We start from the raw sequence: 22,795 nt of genomic DNA, 5'->3' as shown, positions 1-22,795 counted from the left end.
TTCCTCAACCGCTTACGTCGCGGAGATGCTCAAAAGCATTAGTTAAAAATACGAAAAACTTTGCGCTGATACTTAACCCATTTTCATAAAATTAACCGCGTCTTCTTTACAACCATAGACATATACTCTGCTCTGCGCACCTACGCAGCAAGGGATCACGATTCTCGAGCTTCTCTGACCAACCGCAAAACTCGACGGATCATCTCGTATGGGACTATAATTCGATACACGTCAATCCGTTCGATGGAAATATTGAAAAGGGGAAGAACGCCGTTAATCGAATCATCCAACCATGTTCGAGGGATGATCCGGAGTGTTTTTCGCGTCCCTGCGCCTCGTCCAACATTTCGTTTTACTCGCAATCATCTCTTCTCGATGTCCGTGCAATTTCGAACCGTTGGACTGCAGTTCGATTTTAACGGACTCATCAAGGAGTGTGAGAATGAGACATAGGCATCCCTCTGCGCCAAGGGGACTAGGCTAAGATTAGCAACGCGTTCGTGCCCGAGGAAGTCCACTGGCAGACGCGAACGTCAAGCATCCGTCGGTTGTCTTACGTTACTGACTCATCGTTGTTGGCACAGAATTTTACCCAGCATCCCGACGCCAGCCGCGAATGTCGACCGAAACGTTCCCCGTTGTTCCGACTTGCCGCGAAAAATCGGCACAGCCAATCCACGTGTTGCACGAATAGACTGACCTCGAACATTTTCCGAGGAACCGATATACCATACGGAGTACATGAGATGTACCAGAAATCACGATCGTGATCAATGTACGGGATCATTGCTGATCGGACAACTCGATCGCTTGTTTAAATATTCGCCTTCACTTCGCCCAAAATTTAGTTGAGAGTAGAAGCAGCGACATGGTGCCCACAATTTGATGATTGTACCATTTTGTCGCGTTGGAACCGCACGTGTTCCGTTGTGGAATTTTAGAGCCTGTGGGGTAAAAGGGACATGTGACGATTTCCCATAGGTGTTATTCACCCCGTTCGTGAAATACTCGGAGGTTTCGATAAGCAAGCTGCGTAAATGTGCCGCGTAAACAATTGGGTAAGTTGGTGTGCCTAAATATTGGCGCGTTTGCGTTCCAGGTTACTTAGTGACGTTTTAGAATCGAGTAAGTATCCGCCTAGGGGGTATTTGAACGTTGAAACGATAAATTGACGTCAGACCACGAAAAGCAGTCGAAGCATAAAATCGCTACCGACGTTCAGGGGGGGGGGGGGAGAAAACTTCAAGAGACTCTCAAATCTGAATGATGTTACGCACGTATTGAATATATCCTGAGTATGGAATAGGTATAAATGGTATATCAGAAAAGTTTTATCCATCAACGATTACTGAATAGATTTTCATACAATGTTTAGGATAATGATGTTCGAGTTATACGGACAGGGGGAGAGGAATAGAGGAACGTGGTCTTTAGGGCCAACCTCCGCAAATGCGTGTTTGCGAATATAGTCATTAGCCCGAAACCGCTGTAAATAATGTGTATTGAATATTCGGATATTGGATGTAGGCGTATCGGCCAAAGTTCGGTTTTCAACTTACGTTATGATTTCCCTGGAAACCCATCAACCGCGAACAACGGTAAATACGACAATAACAATTCAAAGTCTTTAGGTAAGGGATAATTGACCGTCCCGTCCGCACATAATTGAAACCCCAAATTGAAACGACAAAGCGTGTCAAGAGCACGTAGCCGGTTGAGCGCACTCTCGATTTTGCTGACGACGAACCTACCGAGACGCAACATCGCGGAGCAAAGACCAAGACCAAGACGACCGATCGTGTAACGTCGATTCGGAAGGACTATAAATATGAAATCGATTGCGTCAATTGTTTATAAGCAGATCGAATCCAGTCTTCCTTGGAACAAGACGCTAACTCTGTTCGAATGCGTTGCCAAACGAAGACGACGACCCCGAAAAGATCGCAAAATCAATTGCGCGATACGTCTAATTGTAAGCAAACTTTAGCCGCACGGTGTGTCAAGATATTTCGCATCCTTGATCCAACAACGCCACGTGTAAATATTGTTTTGCAGAATGTCGTAAGATTCCGAGTTGTTCGAATCATCGTCAGGGTCTCACGTTCCTGCAAGAAAATATGCTACCTTCGTATCGTCTGGACGAAAAAGTAAATTGTTCAATTCTACATTAAAGTCAACAGCCGTTGAACAAATGTTCAAGTTGATGAGGAAATTGGCGAATGAGACCTTGATAGTTGACTAGAAGTACAAATGCCCTCGTGCAACGCACTTTGTGGAGCAAATAACCGTCTCGAGTATAATACAGATAGGTACGCCGGCTAAACGAATGCCTAAGAAATGTCAGGGCATTCTTCATCGGTCAGGAACGGTTTTAGAATCGGCCTTTCGATCGTTTGGACCGCGACGCGCCGCGATGTCGTCAGACGAGACCGTCGAAGAAGAGAGCACCTGCACGTACGCGAATCGGTTTGAGGTTGCCTCGAGTGACGCGGAGGTCGAAGAGTCCTAAGATAGTCGAAAAAGGACCATGGATCTTACATCGCAAAGTTGAGCAGGTATGGACTCGAAATTCTGACAGTATAACAAAGGCGTTCCGGCGCCGCGCCCCGACGCTTCGGCAGGAAGACTATGGTTAATTAAATGCCAATGCGGAAGCACGACCTATCTTAACAGTTTTAGACCCCTTGCCAGATCCGCGTCAGCCGACCATTTCGCCGCCCGGCGAACGCTCGTCCTCCACGGCATCATCCACGTCCGCCAATCGTAATCTCCATGCCGCTGCAATCATCAGCCGCCGTCTTAAGCCCCGCAGATTGTAAACTTGAGTAAAATAAAATTGTGGAATCGGCACGAGAAATTATCGGTAAAACAACTTGATGTTACTTAGTCGGTTACAGTCGCATCGAAGTTTGGCAAAATACACGGAGCTTTATTCCATTCAGCTTATACGGCTGCGAATAGAAGATGTGGTTGCGCGACACGGTCGGTCATTTAGGGCCAAAGACGCTATAGAGTCGCATATCTCTGCTGCCAAAAATTGTCTAACAATCAACTGTATAGTACGTACGTCTATTAGACTGTACATCGTGCGCGTGGGGGGGTTTAATCCTCCAGTCTGTATACGTATAATCGAAAGACGATTTATACGAGGCAATAAATTCAACGGTAGGTATATAGGAAGACGATGCTGCAGCGTTAACCGCTGATGAATTATATATGAATAGAATTTATTTTTGGCCAGGGCGATCTTTCACGTGATTGTTATCCCCCACCTTTATTATTATACAACATAAACCTAATCTCAGATACATGTATACTTGCATATTATATATATATATATATATATATATATATATATATATATATATATATATATATATATATATATATATACACGCATGTAACATGTGTCGTGTACGTTACGCGGACGCATAATGAGAATGTTACATGTTTGTCCCCGTCGTTGCGTTTGAACGATAATGAATTACGCGAGAAAATTACGCAACGCGCAACGACAACCGGCACATCGTAACGTGACAGTGGGCTGTCAGAATATATAACGTTGCCTATAACATGTAGGTAAGACACGTGAGTTCAGCGAGCAATCGTCGATTCGTAACGCGAGATAAAGAAATTTCCAAGTCGTTTCCTCGACCGCAAACGAGGGATGTATCAGCGATCGTTGATCACAATCGTAACGAGGAGCAATCTTTGCAGGAAGTAAAAAATCGCCCGATGTTCCGGACAGCTGGTAACGCATAGTTGGATGGCTGTTAAATCGGAAATTCAAAGGCCCGCATCGAGACAGCAAGACGCTGCCAAGAGATTCTGGAAGCAGGTATTACACCTATACCTGAGAAACCGTGTGTTGGTTGTGCACCGGAAAGAAGGGAGCATATGCGTAACGCCATTGGCGCCATTCGGCCCGCGACGCGGCTAATGGTTACTGATTAGAGGTACGCGATGATCGCCGTCTGGGGCTGGAGGAGACTCGAGTGATCACGAGTGATCACGAGGAATCGCAGAACGTCGTAAGTCTCGCTCCTAAGACTCGACGACGCGACGCCCCCGACGCACGGCCGTAGACTAATTTCGCAATCGGTCGTCAAAAATAGTCCGCTTCGGCGACGACGCGGCCGTGTCGAAGACGGATAGAGACCGCCGAGGAAGATTCTTCGGAAGGAGGCGATTCCTCGTCTCTTCCTCCTCGCCTCGCGGCCTCGCTGTAGCGATTTTTCGCGCTCTTCCGCCTCTCCTCCTCGCGTCTGGTTCTCATTTAAGTCGGTCTACTCATCTTTATTCGGAAAGCCAGGTACACCGTTCGCTTGCCGGCTGTAAAGCTATGATTTATCGACACGAAAATACCCCCGCGCTGAACGCGAAGTGCAATAAGACCGCAAAAATGACAGCCGTCGACCGTCGTCGCCGAGTCTGATTTACATCGACTCGCAACTCGGCTGGACGAGACAGACTTTGACTGTTCATCGGTCCCTTCGCAGAGTGACTAAATTGTCGGTCTTCCGCCGTTATGGAATCAGAGGCCTGCGGCATATCGCACTTTGCGCTTCCATCGCAAGCATTTCCCGTGTGGTCAACCATGGGAAATAAGCAATAACGTTTCAGGAATACCGGAAACTTGGCCGACCACACTGGGATAGCCTTTCGGCTACCCGCCTCCTCCGATTTGCGACAAACAGAATTGCTCGATTCCCTCGCCCACCCTCACAATTCATGCTTTACGATATTCATAACCTTTCCGAAACGTAACCCAGGACTTTATACCTACTTCGCTCAAGATTCGCATAAAACTAACCGATTTCCCTCCATTGTTTATTACATGCCAAGAGATATGGATACCAGATTCGCACGCAAATATGTACATACGTCAAAGACCGCGCCCAGAAATAGAGGAGACAAAAAAGATAACCGTCAAACGTTACACCGAATACTTTCGTCTGCAGATTCTTCGACAAACTAAACGAGTGTTTCCGACGTGACATCGCAGTGACGAATTTCAGTTGCATATGATATTAAAGTACACGTACCTTAGTAAGTACGGACCATTGGTTTTCGTTTCTCCCATCCAATCCCTGATTCCAACGTATAAGTCGGATTTGTACACCATCTAACTGGAAAAGCAATCGCACGGCACGGCTGCCGTGTAGCTGAGATGAAAGCAGGCAGGTTAGGCATAACCAAGACCATGTACGATTTCTATTCATCAACGTGTTTCCCTAGGTACTCAGTACCTCGCACAGCTTCACAGTGTATATTTATAAGTAACGCTATCACATTCCAATTTCACGCTATGCTTTCGGCTAGCTGATATATTTGTGTTAAACAGTCAGTCACTCGGAGTTGTAGATATACTTAACATATCTATATATAAAGCGAACTCGTATGTAACTTACGCAATTCATAGATACGCGACTTACTTAATCGCTTATCTGTACTTCGAGCAAATAACGTTCCTAATATACGTTGCGCCCAACGTGTTGAAAAAAAAAGAAGAGGTAAGGCAAGAAAAAAAACGGCAAAAAACAGCGGACCACCGAACACCGACGACACCAAGTCTTTTCCACCGACGTGGGCTTAACACGTCGGAAAATCGCAGGCAGCACGTGCTAATTGCGAGGAAATCGCCGGTCTCATTTTACCCAAGTGCCCCCCTTTCGCCGCAACTTTTCACACAAGGTTATAAGGTTCAAAAGTAAACGGAAATTCCGCAATGTAAATTGAGAATTTCTGTTGATACCGTGCATCTACGATATACACGTAATACGCAATTTCTCTCTTTACCTCAGAGCGTTGGAGGTGAGAAGAAGGAAATTAGATAGAAGAATAGTACAGTGACAATGAATAGCGAAAACGATGAACTTAAGGTCGTCGACTGCAATCGATGCACTCCGTTGCAGGATGAGGTGCGACGAGTACATTCGTAACAGAGCGGCGCCGAGTAATTTCGCGTCGACATAGGTGTACCTACGAACGTCAAGTGGCAAGGTACGGATGGTCGAGGCACATCATCTTCGCGGTGGGTAGACAAATGGATGCAGGTTGTGGATAACGTGCGCGTGCGGTTGTCGCCCGGCGTCGAGGTGCGGCATTAATTTGACATGAGATAATGGTATGAATGAATTGCCGAGCCTGCATCGCAACTGTCGTGTATTACACACGGCAACTGGCTGCTCTCTCGTGTCCCGCGTGCGGTTCGTGCAGAGTATGACTTCGGGTTATCAGTTTAGCCTACATTGGAGACAGTTTAAAAATATACAGTATGCGTATATGTGATAGAATCTTCTCGTCGTCGTTGAGCGACTCTCTGTTACAGACAATCTATTATCCGCCAATAAAAATGCCTTATCTTCCCTCGTGTATATGTATATACACATGTAATATATGGCGTAAGAGTAGCGATTAAAAAGATGCCCCCTCAATTTCAATCCTAACAAAAGCCCATGATTCCTGATCGGCCACCGGCCACGAACTGACTGTCAGCTTGAACGAGTGTGCCTATAACTTTTAACAACCACCACCACCAGCACCACCACCGCCGCCGCCGCCGCCGCCGCCGCCACAATTCTCAAATTACATGAAAAGTAGACTTTGGAGCACACCGTGCGGTTAGCCGACTTACGAAGATACCCGCTTCGGTGTCTTACATCTGCAGCTTGTCACGCGCCGCGTCGTGTACCGATAACAGGGTCTCTCTTCACTATTTTCATCGTTTATGGCACTTCGAATATAGGCGAACACTCCGCGCGGTGAACGCTCTATATTGTTATCATTGTTGTTGTTGTTGTTGTTCTTGTTGTTTACTATTATTATTATACCGGGCGTACACGTGGCGGCACCCTTGCACATGGACTGCGGGTCAGGCATTAATATACGGCACCCAGGTAAGTGACTTTCCGCGGGAAGTCTCATAATAACAGTCAGAATTGACGCAAGGTTTCCTGCTTCCTGTATCGGTATAGATGTACGTAAATGCGTATATATAAACGATAAGACGTTTAGGGTGTGCTGGTGCAATATCACAAAACAGTACCGCATGTAGCTGTGATACCTGTCGATAACGCGACGCTAGCGTTTCTGTAACGTTCTCGAATCAAGTGCTTATCCGAGGGGCTTAAATCGGGGTTGGAAGTTGCATAATCTTCGACTAGGACCAGGGAACTTTCGATACTGATTTGAGAGTACGAAGCGGCACCGCATAAGCGTCAGCGTTGAGTTGCGATCCGCTGGTGCGTATCATGTACATTAACTAATATTTCACATTCAAATTACGAGTAGTTATCTAACCCTCTATAACTTGGCCGGGCTGCAGCAAAGCCAGGACGTTTGTTTGATCAGCTGCACCTGATCAATCGACGCGATCAGCCGCACGATTATGCATCATCTTCTACCTGATTATGTATAATACAACCTACAGATGTGTGTCGACCGATTAATGACCGGTATTAACCTACCCCGAAACACGTCATTCGTCACGTTTTCGAAAACCTGACCAACCATCGTTCGCTCGTTATAATGATCACGGGGTCAGGAGAGGGGAAACACGACGTGGCGCCATGCGTTTCGCTTCATTTCGTCATTTCAAGCGTTCGTCTGACCACATGACGTTACTCGTACCTATACGACTGCAGAATTGAGCGCATTAATGACTTCGAGAAGTTGCAACGCAATTTAAAGCTTCCATCGGTAACTTCTGAGAAATGGTCAAGCGACTAATTCACGTGACTAAAATCGAACTCTGCATGTGACGTTGCGTCATTTCGAATGAGTTTTGTATAATTGTTTTGAAACATTGCCATACCATGGGTTGCCTAGATTTTCGCACAAAAATTCAAATGACTTCGCATTATTTCAAGTAGTCTTCAAAGAGTACCTACGAAAAACTTTACCACAATCGAGACGTAATTACGTGCGTGTACTCGATCCCTTCGTGCAAGGACGATCATCGTTGACATTAATATTCACTGCGAGTAATTTTGCAGCGAATGGTCTCAATACACGTGCCCCTACGGCATGTTTTATACCCGCGTGCTAAAAATATTGTCCCTTTTATCGACTGATCTCGTAGTCGAACTGACGTTTCAAAATTGGGAACGACCAATCCGGGTTACCCCATAATTATTCATCAAATTGCTGATGCAATAACAACGATGAAGGAATTAGCGTTGGACAGTAAGCACACTGACCGCAGAAAATGAATTATGTTACATATGCTTCTGGAAACGACCAGCACGGCGACTGATTCCCAGGACGTAATGGATTGATCGGGCAAAGTCGGTACAGCGTTATCGACATTCGTAACGATAACGATAACGTGAATTTGCAATTCGCAATGATTGCTGGTGTAGGAATTGCGTAATACGCAACGTTTGAGCCAACGGGGACGCGGTGCGTTGCAGACGCACGCACACGCGGCTAGTAAAGTACGACGTATGCGCGAGGAGAAAACGAAGGGGAATAAAACGGAAGACCAAGAGACGCGGCGCCCCCGTTTATGCATGTTACACCTACAGCACGCTACGTGCTTCTCACGAATTTACAATCAATCGAATGGTTGGCCTTGGTCGAGTTGAAAACATCGGATGACCCGCGTAGCCGAGGTAATACACGTTTCCGTATCATTTGTATCAGTGATACTAGTTACGCCGGCAAGAAACCGACGCGTTTTCCGTTCCGGACGTCGCCGACAGCTAAAATGTGCGTCGCAGCACTTGCAGCGAACTCTGAGCTCGTCTGTAAGCCCAGTCTACCTAATCAAGTCGGGGTGGGTTAGAGCCCGGTATAAATTTTGCTATTTCGGTCAAGGTTTATGACAAGCTTTTGCTGCACTTTTGTTAAAATGATTAGCGGCCCGGCACCGTGCGTTCCGCGGAGACAGCAGCGCGCTGTCATTAGACAGAAAGTACTTATACCGAGGCGACAGGAGGCAATCATATTTTATCGAGCTGGGCACGCGTGCATCGACCGCAAGTGCCAAGGAATTTACACAATTTAAATTTATGTGCCGCTATTGTAAGTAGTCCGTTTACTTTTTTGCTGGTTTTTTTTTTCTACCTTACCGCTAATTTATACGCTAATATATCTTCGATTACATATTTCTCGATTTTAACGCAACCGTAACACTTATACTAAACGAATGTCTTTCTTTTTTTATATTTTAACACACGCGCACACACACACACCGTCTTACATACTATATTGTGTACGTTTCACACATATATTTATGCGGCAAGAAACTCAACATACGCACACACGAGCTGTTGCAAAAATCGCGATCGAATGCGAAAGACATCTTTTTCATCAGTCTTGTTACACTAACGCACGCATACTAAGAAGTAAGCGAGTTGAGAACTTTCTAAATTTTCACCGCGGTGTAAGTTTGCAGATGTAATCGCGCTGCGCGACACTATCATTACACGTGTTTTGTGCAATACATGAAGTACCCATCATACGTACGTTACACGTGACTCCTATCTGCCAATGCGCAGTGCAGTAATCTTTCGCGGTGCAGTTTGTTCCCACGGTTGTCGAAGTCCGCTATTTGCGAAATACCATGCGGCATTGTCACCTACTTTGCAAATGCACCACAGAAAACTCGTAAATTTAGTTGCAGAAAAAAAAAAAAAAAAAAAAAAAAAAACTACCGCTTTGAAAGAAATTCAAAGGAATTAATTAATAATTCTGGGAGAGATTTGTATTTTTGTAGGTAATTAAATAATTTCAGACTTCGTCAAGTGCAATACGGCTAATCCGATAACTTGAGAAATTTTTTCGTCATTTTTTCTTCTCTAAAAAGGCTGTCATCTGATTACCTCCAGTTATACACCACGAATTGGCACTGAGCCAGACCACGGGTCGAAGCTTATACTTTCGGTTGCACTATACATTACGATTACATTCCCGTGTCATTTGCGGTATTGCCTGAATCAACCTCGTTATTTTTTTACGTGCAATCTTCACTGTGCACACAATAATGGTATATTTATAGATACGGCCGAGACCGACGAAGCTAATTGAATCACTGACCAACCTAAGCGGTGCCAAATTACGAACGAAATGACAGGCATTTTAAAAGCAATATAATAATATCGATGAATAATCATAGGTTTGTGCCTGATTAGACGATTAGAAATCTCCCAGTACCGTCATTATACATCCGTCCCATATAATGCACCTAGTGAAAATTGATTTGAATAAAGTTTCGAAGCGGTATATCATGTCTGGACGGTAGCTGGTAATTTAAGATATACACCATAATGGAGCGTCGACACCTGTCGGCCGGCACGCCGTGCTCGGCGACCATTCGATACCGGTGAAATGAAGAATGAACGCGTATAACGACCACTAACCACGGCGATATCGATGTTGCGTTGGAAAGAAGAAGCCTCGCTCGGGGATTCTGCGGTCACACGAGGGTGGCGACGTTACATGCGGGCTAAATTGAAACGACGGCTGTTTATTAATCTTAAGCTCGGATGTCCATAAAGCAGAGAGTGTACGAGCGGCAAATATGCGTATACACATGTATACGTATGTGTAAGACGTATTCATTTGCGTGACAAACCGGGACAGCTGGAGCACGCTCCGCATGATCCTTGCATGGGGTGGACCTTTTTGTCGCGTATTGAAGCGTCTGCATTCCTTCCTTCAGAGTCACGCTGTACCGCAAAAACGTTTCGACAATTTCAAAATGTCCGCTTATTTTATTCTCCGGAGACGGCGTGAACGACGGGAGGACGTAGCGAGGGATAAAAATGAGCAAACGAAGTGTCTCTGTAAAGCACCTTGCATAAGAAAACACTTGGTCCTCCTGCACTGGCTCCAGGTTCAACAGCCCTCAAGCTCGTTGCAAGAAGAATTTCCAACCATAAAAAACTGACGAATCATGTACAACCGTGCATAATATTAACAGACTGCCATTGCAGTTAGCTGTAATAATTAGCTGTTATAGATGCGCTTCAAGTGCTAATTAGGTACCCCGATCAAGATTTTGGTGTACAAATCTATTGTTTACAAAAAATAAATAACGTTCGAATGAATTGTTGTGTTATTTTAAATGAAAGTAAAAATTGTAGTATAATTTCAAGTCCTCGACCCATATTCTCCTACATCTACATATAAACATATACCTACGTACGATACACGTATCGTGCTCAAGCCGAAAAGTGTTACCACTAACCTATGCGTAGAGCAAACATAATATATTTTGCAATCGCATATGTAAGTATAATGTATACGTATAAAATACTGTTACACATGCTATTGCGTGAGGATGAGATTTCATTAAACGACACACTGTTATTATTACGACGACGCGTTATCATCGTTCACGGCGATTTTCTAAGCCTGGTAATTTTATCACCAAACTTAGCTGCGTCGAGTAAAATCATTCTCTTTACACATATTACATACATACACCCATACATATAACGTACGTCGTTGATGACGCTGCTCGCGGTGAAGGATGGATGTTACACGCTTTGACTGCGGAGATGGTGGCGCCCGAAACGACGAGAACGAGTCTTCGGATTTGACGGAATGACGATGGTGGTAGTGAATCCACAATTCCAAAATGCTTTCTAAACATTGCACAGACGCAAATCCGTCGAGCGGCGCGGCGTGTCGAACGAAGCATGAGGCGAGCTTGAATCAACGATAATGATGACGGTCATAATGTTAATTGTAAAAAATAATGAGAATAACTTAATGAATTGTCCAACGTGAGTATGAAGGCGAGGGTCTGGATTGACTCGACTAATCGGCGTGATAGACCACCTCTGGTTACCGTCCATCACCGTGAAAAATGAGATTGAAAATTCCTAACTTCTTCAGGTTCCCAAAATACCGAGGTACGTTACAATTATTTTCATCTCGCGACGATCTTACAAGTTTTAAAAGTTGTACATAAACACGGATAGTATCGATCGATATTACAAAAACTTGGATGATCAGATTTCGTAACGATTTCAAGATAACGTGTTACCCGAGGGGTGCAACATCGTTTGCTTCGTGATGTTGATCAAATTGATGTCTGATTTATGACGTAGGAGAATCACCTATTGGTAATGGAACAATCCGCTGATTTCGAGGATTTTTCACGTACTACGATTCTTGATAATAATCAAGACTTGAAGATCCATCAGATTTTCATGCAAAAAAAATTCTTGCAGAGTCACGTTTATGGATATCTCCAAGTGACTGACGCAACCGCAAAGTTCGACGCGACGTCGTCCCGAGGGTTTAGAATTACACAAATACTCATAAATTTGGAACGGGTATCCATCCCGAGTCCATGCAGTTATGATCGTTGTTTGCATGTATACCTTTCCATCGCAATTATTCTACTCGATAATAAAGACGACTCGACGCAAGACGGACCTGAAATAACGTTACACGAGTAAGGATCAATTGATTTCCGAAAGAATAGAAAACATGCGCGGGAGGCACGATGACCCATTTTCAAAAGTGATTAGAAACCGGCACCGATAATACCTGGGGATTAAATGGCACGTTTCTCATACATAAACTTCGTATCGCTCGGGCCGAAGATAAGGAAGTTCCGTTGATTGCGCCGGTCAGATATGGAAGACCTTTAATCTCGTAGCTTGTACAAGTGAATCGTAGATTGACGGAGAGAGCGGCAGAGGGGTGTGCGGAGGGATGGCCAACTTCCTAAATCATTGAGAATCACGTCGCCTTCTCGTTCCATATTTATTGTTAGACATCCCTATCTCTGGTCAGGCGGCATTTAAAGAAATCGCGACGCCAGCCGGTGGATTAAATAATCATCCTTAATGTCATCGGCGTTATTTATTTACGTGCGACGTTTACGGATCAAAATCCATAACATCGATTGGCGCGATCGCGTTCAGAAAAGCTGAATATTCGACGCAGCATTTTTGGTAAAGACGAGTTTGAATTTTTATTTTTAACGGATGAAAACCAATCAGTGGCACTTTTCACGAAAAAAAAATCTGTCTGTCCGACGACTTTCGATTGTACGCATACACGCAAACGACGATCGATATAACATGTAGCTGATTCTTGTTCGTGAGATAATTGAATTGTCACGAATAGAGGCGGTCAAGCAGGAAAAACCATACTCGGAAGAAAGAACTCAACGTCTCCTTTGCCGCCGCAGCAGCGTTCGCGTCTTATGGCGAAATTAAAGGCGTGCATTATACGCATCAAGATTCTATGTCGTCTGTCGGCGTTGATCGTGCAGGCGACCGCGGCATGCATTAAACATCGCAAGTCTATCGTGGAGACTTCTGGCCGATTGCGTACTTCGGTAATACGTTATAGGTACAGGTACCGGTATAATGATGCGTTTATAAAATGGGAAGTCATTATCGAGAGAGAACCTAGGCATCGCCGTCTGTCACGCATGTGCGAACCGACCCAATTACATTATCATGCTAATCCCTGACCGCCTAGCCTCGACATCCTGGACGTCTCTTTTTGCACCTCAGGGACTGGATCATCGCATCTGCCAGTACCTATACTTGTAGTTAACGTCTGTGGTATCCTTCACAAAAGTTCTACGTTCTGACTAATAGATGCCGCTAACCCGTCTGCAATTCTGTACTTTTTTTAATACCGTTTCTGTCTATAAAGCGGTGAACGCTCACGAGTCGTAATGAGTAAACCGCCGCATCGCGTACGTGACGTCGAATAAATTATTCAAAACGTGAGCACCTGTACATCATTTTTATCCAAGGTTGACGCGTTAAAAAATATATATATTAATTAATTGCATATATATTTGAGGGAATTTCGGCTGACGGACAGGTGGTATATACATGTTGATTTGTTATGCCTTTGGTACAGTAGTTTAGGTACAATCGGCTGCTCTCGCTGGTATAAAATTGGAAAATGTTCACAAAATTTTATACCTACTTATTCAAAAAGTAAAAGTAAAGATTTTTCAATTCGATAGGTATAAAGCAGAAGTCTTACAGAAAATGCAGTCCAATTAGTTACCCCGTCAAACCTAAACTATTTCCGTTATTTCCTAACCAAGTTTTTTATGAATCCCTGAGAACCGCGGCGGACTTCGCGCCGCCGCCTCGCAAGGAATCCCCCCCCTCCTACTTTATAGACGACGGTTTCTCAATGCTTTGAAGAATTACACTTGCATTCGTATAAGTTCACGTATATCTACAACTCGTTGGTACACAAGCGAATGGATAAATAGGCATATTAGTAGTTATTGCCCGGCCTCCGATGCTCGTTACCCGCTACTATACTTATTTATACGCGTACGTATAACCATAAGTAGGTATTGTATAAAGGATGATGATACGCGGAGAAATAATTCAATGAATAATATAATATACCAACCATGGAGCGGAGTGCGTGTAGGTAATACGCAAGCCCTGAAACCTGCACGCACCTATTCTCTGCAGTCGCACGCACACGGTTTGCGTAACAAATTCTTCCGCATCGTCGCAGAGTTGGGATCCGGAGCTTAATCATTGATTCGTCGTTAATTCGATGCACCGAAACGGCGCGGGGATCATAAGCGTCCCCGCATAAGGAAAGTTCATTTGAGCAGTCGTTAAAATAATTACAACTGCATACGAAAATGTACATACCCATTCCGGCGTTAATTCTTCAACGAAATGATTAACATGAGAGACGAGATACCACCTTATACATGTATGAGTGTATACCCACTTGACTTAACGAGCTGAGGTCTGTTTTAAATATACAGGTAATTAATCCTGGGCCCTTTCCGAAAGGAAATTGTTATCTGAAAGTGAGAATCCGTTTAACCAATTAACCACATTTGACGTGCCGTGTGTCTGCCCTGTATACTGGAAATCCTGAGCATAAACTACGAATATGATATGTTACAATTCTTGACGGAGGACGTTGTTAAGTCATGAGATAAGAAAGAGAGAAAAAAATTACCAACCATAGCCCGAATCTCCTTTCTTTCGGACATCATTATCGTTACGTCAAGTATTATTTTATTATTACTCGCCGCTGTGTTTGATGAACGAAACTTTACACGGCGCCACAAATTCTTCTGCAAATCGAAGTGTTCAATTGTTGATACATGTGGTGAACGGTGTTTTTACTCTCGCGTATGTTTTACTGCAGTATATTATTCTTATTCTATTCAATTAAATTTTTCACTCTCGCTCTCCTCTCTGACTTCTGTTTCTCTGTTTTCTTTCCCTGCATCGACAGTGAATTACTGTTTTATGGAAAGTCGTCATGTGAATTCACCCGATACCTCCGTATTGGCCATTCATCATCGTCTAAAAACAGCCACGGTAAAATCAACCGTTTATTATCGACTACTTATACGTGTACCTAGTTGCGTTAAGTGTAGTATTGAAATATATTACACCATATCGAATAGACGAGATAAGAATTAACTTTGGTACAGTTTTACAAAAGGTGTCCCGATTTTTTATTATTCAAACAACGCGATCCAAATCATTTTACATCATTGCTGACCGGCAATATGATTTCAATTAAGATAAAACGAGGCAGCGGCGCCTAGTCGGGAATCACCAACATAACAATTATCGCAAACGTTATCAATAAATACCAATTACAGTTCAAGTTAACGTAATTTTGACACCTAAAACCGATATAGAAGTTTGAAATGATAATTCTTGACCCATATATTTTCGCCAGGGGCGTGCGTATAATAATACATACCTACAAACACGTGTGTCATTCGAACATATCAACTGAATACACAAATGATAAAAGGAATCCGCTTACTTGTTAAAAAAAAATAAATATACAAAAAAAAACGTTGCACGCGTGCCTAAACTTGTAAAATTTTTCCGTATTTAGCTATAGGCGAAATAGAAAAATTGTCGTGATTATACCCAAGTGTCAGCACTAATTCCGTTACTGCATGACGCTCGTAGCTGTGAATGACACAACTTTCGATTTTTCGCAAAATTATCCTTCAACGAATATTTCTATACAAAGTGTACAACGAGTGCAAATGCCGCGTGCAGATTTGAAAAATCGAATACATCTCCTCGCCTGCGGACCTCACTTACAATCAGAATAACAAATTTGAGGAAGAACTGTATCAATTTGTATCCACTTCGCGTTGAATAAACGACGAGGGCATGTCTGCAGCGGGAGGCGTGAGGAGAAAGATCAAATCGGCGTAAGATGAGAATGTCGTTGGCGGTTTGCCTGCAGTTTTGAGCCGTCCGCGTGTGGGTGATGCGCGTATGTAATAATACTTTATACCCCGCATAGCCATAGGCATAGCTGTGCGAAACTATTGATATCGTGCTCACCGCTGCGAAAACAAAATTAGGAGTCAAGTGCCGAGTATGAAAAGTCGCGAAGCCGAGCTAAGGAGAAGAGGAGAAGGGAAGGAAAGCGAGAAAGTGAGGAGTCGACTAAAATACAAACAAACGATAATGTAGCGCCGGTATACGCTGGCGGTCATCCGCTGCTGCTGGCCAGAATAGAATACAGAATGCTGCTGCTGCTGCTACTGCTGCTGGAGGAGGAAGAGGAGGACGAGGATGGGGATGGAGAGGAAGCGGCAAGGAAAGGCGAAAGGGTTGCGGCATGCACCTGTTCTCACTATTTCACGCCATCGGTCCGCCGTGACTGCATCGTCTGCCTCGCACGAGCTAGCCTATCCGGGCAGCTAGGCTTCGCGGCTCTCTCTATGCGAGAGGGTCCCCGGACCGGTGCTGCAGCCGTCTAGTCGTCAGCCGATGTGCATCGTTAAGAAGGTTCAAAGCTGGATTCCGATTTTTATTGTCTTTTTACGAGGAAAAAGCATTAAATCGAACGGATTTACCCTAATTTACGTCGTTTGGTTTTCGATGCGATAAATTTTCATGACTTATGATTCATTTTGCAGAGAATGAAGAGGAGGATAAAGCAATGAAACGCGGATCAGAGAGGGAGGAAAGATATTTCGCGACAATTGTGCGACGAGAACGCACAAATGCGTGTATAACGCATAGCGAGATTCGTGATTGAAATTCGATACCCCCTTCTCCCTCGTAAACCGTATACTACAATGTAGGTACGATATTATAACGATGTATGAATGAATTGGCTCAGCGGCGTTGCACGGGTTTCGGATTAATAAAACGAGCTGTCACGAATCAGCTGACGGCTATAACTGATACATGTGATATCGTCGGAAAACTCGCATTGGTCTATTTACGTGACGGTGTATAATATGATACATGATTAAACGCGAGCCGTTGGCCTTATCTGAATAATAAAATCATACATAAAAGTAGGTACTTGTATCACGCAGATTAGCTATTACCACGAAGTAGAGTGCAGATCCTGTGAACTGACTGACGGAAAAAGAGAGAAAAAAAATTAAAGCTTTACAAGACGAAGCTGCGGACTGATAGCAATTTGCAAATAAACTCATCAAATAATTGACAGGCGTCCGGACGTCGCAATAGAGAGATCTCTCTCTAATCGACGCCGGGGTTGCCGGGGCGAGCTTTTTTTTCTATCACTGATAGATTTTGACCCTCTGAACTAAATACGACGGGTGCTTTTCCGGTGATAAACCGGTCGTTCAATCGTGGGTGAAAACTCATCGTTCTTACCAGCTTAAAATTATCGCTCTGTGCTATGCTTTCCAATCCTGATACATCATTTCGAAGAGTTCAGTCAATTATAAATGTGTGTACACATGTGACAAAAACTTATCAACATGGGATTCTCTATCAAACGAGTAGTTATGGATGCAGTTTGGAAGACGAGAACTTTACGACAAATCACCGAAATTTTCATAAGATTCTTCTCTTCAAATTCTTAGCTACAAAACTATTACAATATTTAACAAAGAATTCACTAGTTCTAAAGTTTACAAACAACGTTGCGGTTATTATAAATAGACTACCTGGAACTTTTGAGTTTCTACTCAGGAGGTCAAAATCTATCATTGTGTTAAAAGTTATCGAATTATATGCAAACAATGTAACACCAGCGAAGATTGATGCGAAGTGAATTGGCGACGGCATAATGGTAGTTAAATTTCGTTTAGAATTGTTGTTATGTTCCAATTATACGACTGCTTGAAAAATTGTTATTTGTTATTTTTTTTTTTCTTTTCTCCAATATACATTATACGTATAAATTGCGAATAGATAACACCAAATTCATTTATCTCTAAGGCTGTTTTGCAACAAGATCACACTTTGATCCTACGAGTGTCGATAGTTCAAATTTAACAAAAAAAGCAAAAAATTGCACTAAACGATTAGGAAATATACGTATACGTTTGTATTATACATTTGTTTCATTAAACTTTTACGCAACTAGGTGTACATTTATATAATCTGTATATATACACACACACATATACATATATGCATGTATGAATCTTTATTGCAGCAGCAAAAAATCGCCTTCAGTGGTCACAGCAAACGGGCAATTAATTACAATTACTAATTGCCATATTATATTGAAACAAAAAATAACGTCACTCATAGTTATACACGTAGTACATTTTGTTCAATCCACATTAACGTACGAAGAAGTTAACGTACTTATCACGTGTAAATACGAGAAGCATTCATTTAATCGCGTCAACGACAGGATAATACGCGATTTTGCTCGACATCATTAATCGATGTAATTAAATTCTCGCGGAATTAAATGGCACGAACTAATTACGATAATATCGATTCACGATCGAATCTTTAGGTATGATAAGATTCGGCCTTGTCAAACTCAACGATAGGTACGAGTAGATGAAAAGAAAAAAAAAATAATGCGTAAAATTGCAATAATTTTTCAAATGCAGGTGGGACTGACAACGAGGTATATGTACAAAATACCGCGGCCTAATAATCTCGTCCATTTTTCCATGTAAGAAGTGAGGATGTGCTCAAGTTGTGCAACAGATAATCAGCCCCGCTCTATCGCCATGGCTCAGAGACGCTGCAGGGTGATATAACGATTCAAGGCGTATACAGCGTCACAAATTGCACATTTTCGCGACTTCCATCGACGCGTAGAGTCAGGGCCGTCAAAGGAGCGACAAATTGATTCGATGTTAAAATATTGAAAATAAGAAGTTTGTAGTATTTAAAAGTGAATATTGAATGAATTGATATCGTTAATTAGACGTTATGTGTACTCGGGATTAATTAATTCACTTAATGATAGATGCCGGGGATGTGCTATCCAAACTGTCAATCAATAGTTGCGAATCCAAATCCAAATTTGATATATACTCTGCAGATAGTATAATCCATAGTAATCTGCCAATAATTTGGATAATCTGTTAACTTTCCGGTTTTCTGTTTTCGCAAGAAATTCAATTTTTACGATATAGTTTTTAAATTTACAATGTAAATCCTCGCGCCATAATTCGTGTCCGTGGATCCCAAATCTCTGCAGAGAATTTTGAGGCCAGATGAACCGCTACTTTCCTTACTATTTTCATTGTATATACGATTAAACGCAATATAAGCCGCAGAGCGAAGCGCGATACAGGCAGCAATATGTAATTGTAATTCGCAGAAACTAGAAATATGTGGAAATATCGTGAACGAGTGAACGCCTCATGTTTCCTTCAACCATTGTAAGCAAAATGCAACGACGACTAGCGTAAAGAGTGACCGTCGTGTGTGAAAAGACGAACACGAATAAAGAGCTACTCGAGCGCGTGTTTCAACTGCAGGTGTAACGTTCGCTTCCGGCGGAAACGCCGACTATCTGGATATAAGAGAGATGCGATTTTTCGCCGTTTCGTATCGTCTCGGCTTCGCCACGCTAGTTGCCGACATTCCAGGATTCGGCTGGATACCAGCACACAGAACCTGGATGCGACGCGATATACGTGAGAACGCAACAATCTCGCAATTTTTATCGTCACACAGATATCCGTCAACTCGCGCCTGCAGAGCCACGCTCAACCTCCAGGTTATTGTAATTCTGACGGCAAGACCGAGCTCGGCGCATAGTTCACGGGCAGAGGTAGTCAGACGGCAGATAGACAACGACGACGCCGTCCTACATTTGCAAAAATTCAAAATGGCCGCGGAGCCTCTCTTTCCACCTCTGAACGGTCCTGCTGCATACGCGTACGTTACGGACGTACTTTACGTAATATGTGTATCGATATAAGCGCACGGTAGGATGTGCATATACACACAACGCACGAGACTTGTAACGAAGGTGCGGCGGCGCGTTTGCATTCGAGAGAAACGTGGAAAAAACCGAAAGCAAAAAAGAAAGAGGGGAAAAAGCGGCTAGCTAGGCGGCATCGGTTCGGACGCTCGACGCGCAGTTGTCCGACGTTTTGTAACCGCGTGCCCACAACCATAGGTATAAAATATAAACTGCGCTGTATCTCCATACATTTCAACCCTGCAACTCATGACTTTGTTTTTCTACCTTCGAACGCACGACTGGGGTCCGGACGCACCCCAGGCTTTTCTTGATCATGAAATCGGTCCTGTGCTGATAAACAGACTTTCTCAGGCATGGTTCTCTTCTTGTTTTCACAAGGAAGAGAATGGTGTACGAGAAATCTGATTTTATTTATATTTAGTTAATGACAAACCCATTCGAAGACTGAAAACCGTAAACGATAGCGACGCTGAGCGTAGTTCAAAGTTCACGTGGGGTGCTTTCGGACCCCAGTCATGAGTTGTAGGGTTAAATGTTCTACAGCTTCGATCAGCGACTCACTGTACATGTAAATTCCAGCTACAGGGTCAGGACAAACTCATATTTGTTGTTTGTGAGGTTGAAGAAGAAACAAGAATTAAAGAAAACGAAGAGGATCGAAAGAAAAAGACGGCGAGGGAGGACGGGCGGGGGTTAATAAAACGCTCAACGACAATTTAAATGAATCAAGCATCGGTATATAGTTAGGCATTTGCAAACATACAACGAACGTTGTTAAAGTAAATAATAAAGAACAACGAAAGCGGCGTTTACCGCTTATCGGCTGTCAGATTCGAACTGTGAGAATGACAGTTGGCGAAAAAAGGAGTCCGTGGACAGGGCTGTGTGGACCCCGTGCGGCGTGCCAGGAGCCCGCGCTACACGACACCACGTGCCAACGCGGAATAGCGTCGTGTTACGACGCCAAGATAGGCGAGGACTCGAATCGGTCGACGAACGTAGAGAAAGCTTGTACGATTATGATGAATAAATTGAATATTTCACTCACCTATATCGTGGTCCATAGCCGGTACGGCTACGTAAACACAGGTTGTACGCGCCAGGCCGAAGGTATCCGGAGAGACGTTGTTGTTTACGACGGTTGAATAGCTGTCAGAGAATAAACCCGGGTTAAAAGGGTTCGAAAATTGGTAATTCTAAGACCGCGGGTCGCGGTAATCGTTCGGTTTCTCAAACGCGATTGACACGAGGTGATATATGAGCCGAAGTCCGAGCTGCTTTGGACCTTTCAAATTCCTGTCAACACACGCGTTCGGCCATGCCTGCGATACGAATTCGTGTATTACGCTCGTAAACCGTGACACAGGCAGCGTACTTACCGGTATTGCCCTCTTCGGACACACCGCCGATCGGACGATACGGTTTTTACTGATTTTACACGAATTACTGTTATTACGACACATAAACACTCGGTATCAGTCCTCACGTTTGTCCTTAGCGTCAGTCAGATTGACAGTCGGCGATGGTGACTGACAGGTGCGCTTCTCTCACTGCGCGTCGACGCCGCGCCAATACAAAGCCCAAACTGTCGCCACCTGACGGCGAACCCACCAACTAGCCGAGGGTTATACTTTTCATTCGATTCTCTCGTTTAAGGGGGTGCCCTGGTCGATTTAGACGTTGACGCACGTCTTCAAATATCCAAGTCCACCTCTCGCAAACGCGTAAAAGGACTTGACAGCCCCGTCCTATACGAGATTCTGAACAAAAATACCACAACGACAATTGATTTAACGCAGAAATAAAGAAATGTCACGGATTCTATGACATCGCAGTAGTAAATTCGTGGAATTCAATGCCATTTCTTTATGCCTCACATTAAAATCTATTGGGATGTTTTTGTTCAGAATCGCGTATCAAATAGGGCTGTCAAGGCTTTTTCGCATTTGTGACATGCAGATCGTTTGGTAAAAAAAAATTGTTCATCAGTGTTGCATTACGAAGCCCGAGTTTCATTCATTCGGCCTTTCAGAGAAAATAACCAGTAGCTATTGCATCAAGTTATTCTCATTCACATTTACTGAATTGTTCTCATTTTTATCCACGTTGTACTTTATTTTGTTTCACTACTTCTGTTTTACTTTATTCTTCTCTTTTTCTTCTTATGGGAAACAAGTCTGCAATTATCATAGGTACATAAGTTCAAAGTAGCGTGAAATCGTAGAGAATTAAAATTCGATGTTTCGTTCGCCGACGGCTATTAACGAAAGGGTATAATTTTCTCCGACATCGTCGAAATTAAAACCTATCTTTAACCGAAAAACGAGAGAGGAATAGAGAGTGAAACACGAGGATATCAAAGATTGTAGTTATACCTGCGTAATGTGCCCAATTTCGGACACCGGTGATGTACCACATACAAACATAAATGAATTAATGCGAATGTAAAAAACTGGACGAGCTGAATTATCCCATATTCTTTTGAAAGATGTACGTGTATTTTCAGAATTTACTCGACTTGACAGACGTTTGCTCAATGCTGACACAAGTACGCACATGGACGTTCCGCGTCACAAGTGGGATATTATACTTTTATATTATGCCTTTGTATGCTATGAAAACGGTATACCAACACCATGCTTTTTCCGAGTACGTATTTGGTAAT

The 22,795-nt window shown here is 43.4% G+C and overlaps 1 protein-coding gene across 2 annotated transcripts in view; it reads right to left on the bottom strand.

Moving 5' to 3' along the window:
* LOC124174374 (homeobox protein TGIF2-like) overlaps positions 1–21,996 on the bottom strand; it is an 82,367-nt gene extending 60,371 nt beyond the window's left edge. The window contains exons 1-2 of one of the 2 annotated variants that reach the window (XM_046553471.1): positions 21,510–21,996; positions 21,179–21,279 (exon numbers count right to left, since the gene is read on the bottom strand). In XM_046553471.1, coding sequence (XP_046409427.1) covers positions 21,179–21,194 — 16 coding nt within the window. In that variant the 5' untranslated portion in view covers positions 21,195–21,279; positions 21,510–21,996. Of the gene's footprint in view, positions 1–21,178 lie in introns of both variants that reach the window. The other variant, XM_046553469.1, reaches the window with a different exon arrangement.
* Between the last annotated feature and the right edge of the window lie 799 nt (positions 21,997–22,795).

Source organism: Neodiprion fabricii, chromosome 1, assembly GCF_021155785.1.
Source record: "Neodiprion fabricii isolate iyNeoFabr1 chromosome 1, iyNeoFabr1.1, whole genome shotgun sequence".
NCBI classification, from domain to species: domain Eukaryota; kingdom Metazoa; phylum Arthropoda; class Insecta; order Hymenoptera; family Diprionidae; genus Neodiprion; species Neodiprion fabricii.
Note: the sequence above shows the minus strand (reverse complement) of the source record. Positions and strands in the feature narration are given on the sequence as shown.